This window comes from Dama dama, unplaced genomic scaffold, assembly GCF_033118175.1.
Source record: "Dama dama isolate Ldn47 unplaced genomic scaffold, ASM3311817v1 ptg000209l, whole genome shotgun sequence".
NCBI classification, from domain to species: domain Eukaryota; kingdom Metazoa; phylum Chordata; class Mammalia; order Artiodactyla; family Cervidae; genus Dama; species Dama dama.
The window spans coordinates 860,012-866,976 of NW_026871000.1; the positions used below are offsets into that span (position 1 = coordinate 860,012).

A 6,965-nucleotide genomic window follows, 5' to 3' on the forward strand; every position below is an offset into this window, starting at 1 on the left:
CGTGTGTATTAAGTATAAACCAATGACGTTTCAACAAAGGAGTTTGGTAGTTATTTATTTTACAGCTACATTACCTCAGAACTCCTTGGCAAAAAATAGCTTGTCTGTCTCAAGTCCTGCTTCCCAGAGGGAGCTCGGTAGGAGCCTGGCCCAGGCCGTGAGGTCCGGCACCATGCACCCTGGTGAGGTCGGGCGGCTGGACAGTCAGAAACCGTCCATCTTGCTCTTCAGGTACTTGAGCATGGAGTCGATGCCCTGCGCGGAGCCCCATATCTTCTTGAGCACCTCACACTCCCGCTCATTGGCCCGCTCTAGCTTCAGCCTCATGTTGCAGTGCACAAGGGCCTTGGATTCCTCCAGCACGACACGGTTGCAAGAGGTGAGCTCCTTGATGCGAACCATGACTTCCTGGGTGAAGGTCCCAAGCCAGAACACCTGGGAGACCAGCCCTTTGCTGCACGCCTCCTGTGCTGTTAGCTTCCGCCCTCTGAACAGCATTTCGTTGGTAGATGCTCCTCCCATAATCTTGGGGAACATGACGGTGGAACAGCCGTCTGGACTCTGTCCGAAGGTGGTATAGGGCGTCTAGAACCATGCCTTTTCGTTGGCCCAGACCACATCACAGAGAGGCAGGATGGATGCCCCTAGCCCAATGGCTGGGCCATTCACAGCTACGACAATAGGCTTCTTGAACTGGATGAAGGTGTTCACGAAGTTTCTGATGGCCTCGGCCATTGTGGCGCTCTCCCTCTTGCGGTCATCTGACAGGCGCTGGATGAAGTAGAGGAAGTCCAGGCTGCAGCAGAAGACACTGCCCACGGCGCTGAGCAACACCAGGTTGCTGTCGTCGGCGTTGGCCATGCTCAGCGCGCTCTGCAGCTCCTTCACCACCTCCGGGTTCAGCGAGTTGTTCTCGGATGACTTGGTGGATAGCAGGATGTGGGTGAAGCCGTCCTGCTTCTGGACCACAATGTCCCGGTACCTGTAGGCGCTCTCCCTCTGCCGCACACTGAAGCGCAGCTGCTTGTTAAAGGGCTGGTCTCGCCTGTCCTTCATGAACTTCTTCCCAGCTTTCATGCCCATGACTGACGTCTGCAGCGGCCTCGTGCAGTTGACTGGCAGTGCGTCCACCAAATCGGACGTGCCATTTCCTTTCATGGCCAGCCCTGTGGCCATGGCGGCCTTCACGGGGCCCGACGCCTGTGGAAACAATGGGTGTATCCAGGGCCGGCTCCCCATCATCACCTGCTCCGCCCCCAGGCTCAGTAGGGCCCCGATCCACTTCTCGGCCGCCGCCTCTGGGGCCACTGTGTCTTCCGGCCCCTGCTCCATGGGGTCCGGATTCTCGGGGCTCTCGTCCTGAAAGCTGTCCAGCACAGTCCCACTCTTTATGGGGCTCTTGGGCACGAGAATCCTGTTGCCCAACCGGGCCAGGTCCATGTTCTTGTAGGTGGCCAGGCCCCGTGCAGAGCTCTCCTGGAACTTCTGGCTGGCAGTAAACAGCGGGCTGCTCTTGGCCTCGTGCTCCTCGCCCACCACTAGGGCCTTGGGGGCGGCCTTGGAGAAGCTGCTGTTGGTGGATCTGGAGATCTGATTCTGGCCATTGTTTGGGGAGGTCCACTTGGCTCTAGTGAGGGTGCCCTCCTTCTGCTTCCCGGTGTGCTGCCAGTTAAAGTCGTGGATGCACTCCTCACAGTTCACCAGGTGCTGCTCTGGCTCCCATGTGGCATCCTCCCTGCCATAGCCTTTCCACTGAACCACATACTCCGTCTTCCTTTTCTTGTTTTGCCTCTTGTCAATGATCCTTTCAACCTCATACAGCTCCTCGGAGGCCATGGCTGCCCCATCTGGGCTGGGCCAGTGAGGCAACCCTGGTCATTTTGAAGACTCCCTGTGGCCTGCTCCAGAGCCCCTGAACACCCATATATGTAGGGGACCACACCCTTATGATTATGACATCAGTAAGTCCGTTCCCCAGCCAATGGCAGCCTTCCCCCAGCCATAGCATCACAAAGCCTCATCCTGAAACCTTTGATGTTGGATGCAGAGCAGCTCTGTTGATCTGCTGGCAGAAATGAGGCATTTTTCATCATCCCCAAGAGCCCGCTGAGCTCATCTGCCATCCTCATCTCTCTACACCAACACAGATGGGCCACATGACAGGGAGAGTGTGTCTCCTCCAAACCTTGCCCCACAGCCGGGTTTCAGCCTTTCCTTCGAGTCTGTCTCATGTTACATTATTAACTACTTTTCGTTTTCTTGCCTCAAATCCATCCATGATAATTAGGCTGTGGAACTGAGAATAATTTCCCTTTCGTCCTACAACTGGTAGCAGGAAATGCACCTTGAAGGCCATTCAATTCTGGGCCACTTATGAGAAACCTTTTCGATCCCACCTCCTTTTCTCAGTCTTCATCTAGCTCTCCTCAGTTTTCTAGTCTCCAGTCTAAAAGCCCCGTCCTCAACTGTGAGAACGCGCTGAATACATACAATTGCTCTGGCGCTACTTGGCACTGTCTTGTTTCAATTCGAGGACTAATTGACACCTCCCCAGATGTAATACCCAGGCTTCAGTTTTAACATGGTGATGTGGATGAGGCAGACAAATGCACGCTTTGGGTTGTGCTGGATGACCCCAAGAAGGAAATGACCACCTGCGACTGACTAGTATTCCCAGGAAGGAAGGGGTGCAGCTTGCCCAGTGGTGTGTGAGCCTCATGTGCACACGGCTTCTCAACATGTGCCCTCACAAATTTCTTCTCATCCTGTTTTCCTGGCAGAAGCTCCTTTGGGTGTCTCCTCACAGTTGAGACCATGGTGGAATTCATTTCCATGAATAGCTGCCACAAGCTTCCAGCCTCTTGGAGGAAACCCTGTGTAACCATGCCTATCCATCTACTTCCCAAGGTCTCTCATTGAGGTTGTTGGTGCTGGGGGATAGGGGAAAGAGTTGTGTGCTTCAGCACAGTCCCTTTGTTCCTAATGGGCTAGCAGGGTCAGCCAGCCTTAGATGTACCCCTGGGGGGCAGTCTTTGTTGACATAGTGGGATTCCCTGTGGTTTCCATGAGGTGCTGTCTTCCTGGTGTGCACTGGCTGCTTAGTCACCTAGGACAAGCCTCAATGTTCAGAGCAGTCTTATTTCTACCAGTCAAAAAGTTGAGAAGCACAAGATGGTGGAGGGGGAGGGGTACAGGGAGTACATCTCTCTCCATGGATCCATCAGGAATACACCTTCAGACACAAGTGCTTGCAGAACCTCAGCTGAGAGCAGACAGGACTGCCTGAACAGAGGAAAATAGTAGATGGAACCACAAACAATCAGGAGGATGCAATAACTAGGGGGTGGGGGGGTGGAGACATGCGTGTTAGTAGGATTGGGCCTGCCCTCAGGGGGTGGGAGACCTGAAGTAGGTGTCCGATCTCCACATGGGAGCAACTGTCTGCATCAGAGGAGAAACACTTAAGGCTGAGAGTGAAACAGCACATCTGTGGCAGCCTAGATGGGATGAGAATGAGGCAGTCCTTTCCACAGTCATTCACACCCCAGAGAGGGACACAGGTCCTGTAGAAGGTGCAGCAGAAAGCAGATGGTTACTAGAGATTGTGGAGAAATCCCTGGCCATGGTCTGCTGCCTACTGGTTAGAGACAAATTGATGGGATGCTCAAATGAGGATATCGTGCGGGAAAAGCCTGTGCAGGTAAGTCAGGCGGCCACGGGAGGAAGGTGACACTGCTGAGTCATGTGTAGGGGGTGGAGCCATCGGGACAGCCTCTGTTTCCCCACACGCCTGCATCACAGCTGAATAAAAGAGAGGTTGGTCCCATGAAGCACTTGAATCACTGAACTACAGAGTAAAACTCCACCCAGGGAGCGCCTTTAAGTACCTGATGCTCCAAACGACAGAGTAGGACCCCAGCCTGTGGGGTCCCGCTATGTGCCTGACATGCTGAATAACAGGGAAGGGCCCCAGACAGGAAAGCCCTCGAATGGCCTGAATGTATGGGTCTACGGAGAAAGACTAGCCAAAGAGGCCTTCAGATTGCCAGCTACAATAGGCTCAAAGAAAAATCCGGACAGGGCCTTATTCCTGCAGTAGAGGCAGTCCAAGTCTCTGTACACTTGGCACTGCCAAGGTTCCTGCAAGCCAAGCAACTGTGTCGCCTTCATGCTCAACTCTCACTCGGGCAGAGCTGCCACGGTCCAAGTACTCGTCCGTCTTTGCTCTCAGTTTCGCTTCAGGATTGTCAGATTCCTTTCTACCCTGGAGACTGTGGCAGGATTCTCTGTCAGGAGGGGATTCTCCATGCAAGAATCCTGGAGCGTATTGGCCAATACGGATTGCCATGCCCTTCTAGAGCGCTATATTAGCTGCTGTCCTTATTGCCAAGCCCCTGAGCGCGTGGTGCTTGCCAGAACCTCTGTGACCCAATCTGCTGCACCACCTCCACCCCTGGCCCTCAAAGGGGCAAACCCAAGGACTCCAAGGCAACCTCAGGAGCAAATCCCAGTGGACAAACCACATGCAGAAATGGACGTGAAACCCCCATGAAACTCAGCAGCAGTGTAGCTAAGGAAGAAGGCCCAGAACCTCCCTACCAGGTGTACAAACTGCAGATTAAACCCACACGATCACCTAGGAATACTCTGTGTCTAAGCAATAGATAAACAAGTCACTGAGAGATCCCTCCTGCAAACCAACCAATCAACCAACAACAACCACAACGAAAGAAAACGCACTAGTTCTGATGGCTGTGGACTTTGCAGGCAAGAACACATAGGAGTGGGACCAGATTAGAATGTAAGGTGCCCCCACACCAGGTCCAGAGATCAGCACACCGATGACGGGTAGCCGAGGGAGGTGAGGTGGCCTGTGAATACAAGTGAAGGAAAGGACTCTGACAGCAGTGACTCCAGATAAACGTATGTTCTTCCTCTCTTTTGATTTGCTCTGTAGATTCTTTGGGATTTATTTGTTTTCTTTCTTTCCGCCCTCACCACAACTGCAGTAGTTGTCATTGTTAATTTCACTACGGAATCAAATGAAGCTTTGGAGCTTTTTTTCTGTGTGTGTGTGTGACATCTTCTTCACTCCTTCTATAAAACGTTTCTTGTACGTTCAGCTTTTGCAGTTCTGTAGAACTTTTTTTCTTTTATTTTCCTCAGTCTTCTTCTAAGTTTAACTTGACAATTTTTAATCCTCCTAATTTTGTTATCTACATTTACTCCTTTGTTTATTTTTCGTACTGTATTTCCTGCCCCTTTGTAGTTAAACTTTACCTGTATAAATGATTTTATCTCCTACTGTTTAAGACTGTATATCTGTTCATTTTTTTCCTCTCAACATATTTGTTAGATTTATTTTAACTGCCTTACTGCCCACCTAGAACCTAGGTCTAGTTTTGTTTTCCGGTTAGTACTTTAGTTAATTTTATACTTGTAGATAAACACTTGGGTTCCTTTGTTCACTGTGCCAATTTAATGACGTTTATTTCACTTTATTCTTGTTTTAGAACTTTGTCTCTAAGTTGGTCTTTTGCTGCTCTGTAGAGTTTTATTTTCTACTTTTTATTGTCTTCTTCCATTTCCCCCGCTTATTATACATTTATTTACTTATTTATTAAAACTAGTGCATCTTTTCTATATCGATTCTTTTCTTTGCCTTTCCTACACTTATTTTCCCCTTAGGGTGAATCTTTAATATATATATAAATGTTCATCTTCCTCTTTACCATTGCATATCTATGCTTTGTTTTCTGTATTTCCTTTCTTATCAGCTTCGGGGACGCAGGCCTGGTGAAGTCCAGGTGTTCCTTTAGGATAAGCAGTGTCTGCAAAGTATAGAAAACCGAGTCGAGTCTTGGTTGAGTGCAGAATCAAGACTATTTTATTCTTTTACATCAGTGCTTATGTACCCTAAAATCAATAATCCTTTAAAGACCTTTAAGGAAGGGGCAATGATAAGATTGTACCAGGTGCATAATCCTGGGTGACATCAGAAATAACTTTCCAGATCAGTCCATACCTACACATAGCTTTTCAACAATTCAAGGGCAGCAGCTAGTCAACTGTGAAAAGCCATCTACAAACATTATCTTGCGAAGATGATCCCCAAGCTGACTTAGCTCTGGTATGTAATGCTAAAGGTCAAAGTTCTCATGAATTCCCTCCTGATCACACCCTAAGCCATCTTCCCAATCTCGTAATGGACTCTATTGACTTTTGCTTATGGGGTAGATAGACCTGTTTATTAGAACCTGTGGGCCCCCATGGACTGTGTTGCTGCCATGCAAAGGTTTCGAAGAGGGATTTTAGGTAAGAGTCAGACTCATGTTTTGGGATCCTCAAAGAACGCCAAGCATCAGAAGATGAAAGGTCGAAGGCCTGGGCATGGGTTGTGGGGCAATCCCGAGAAACCGCCAGAGGTCGGGGTGATTTGCGTGTGGAGTGGTCCTGGAGGTCCCCACAACTTTGCGTGCCAGCTCATTGAACCCAGACCGTGTCACGGGCCGTGTTTCTCTCGCCGGCTCCCGACATTTCCCCGTTTATTTCCTAGGACAGCAAGATGAAGTTCAGTCGCAACACTTTGAATGCAGTGCAGTAGACTTTGAACAAGGCAAGGAAGAAAAAGTATTACTAGTAAGGCCATGGCATCCATATCAACACAGCTTATTAGGCCGGAGACAAAGTTTTGCCTATCACCAAGCTTGAGAGGATATTGAAATGATTAGTTGCTGTTCCGGCAGCGGTGAAGTCTAGTCTGGAATGCTCTAGGGCTTGGATTTGTCTACATACGTTTTCTAAATCTAAGCTTATGCTGGAGCTATTCCAAATTCCTGTGATATGACTTTTAATCCATTCCCAGTTATAGTCTGTTTCATTAACTTGCTAGGGAGTGATACAGATCCATCGACAATCAGCGTGGCAAGACAGAGCTAATTTTACTATTAATGCTTGCAATTCAG

The 6,965-nt window shown here is 49.5% G+C and overlaps 1 protein-coding gene across 1 annotated transcript; it reads right to left on the bottom strand.

The window, feature by feature from the left end:
- Positions 1 to 204: 204 nt before the first annotated feature.
- LOC133053749 (chromodomain Y-like protein) lies at positions 205 to 1,836 on the bottom strand. Its single transcript, XM_061138255.1, is given in 1 exon segment — positions 205 to 1,836. A coding segment is annotated over 1 exon segment (1,632 nt).
- Positions 1,837 to 6,965: the final 5,129 nt, after the last annotated feature.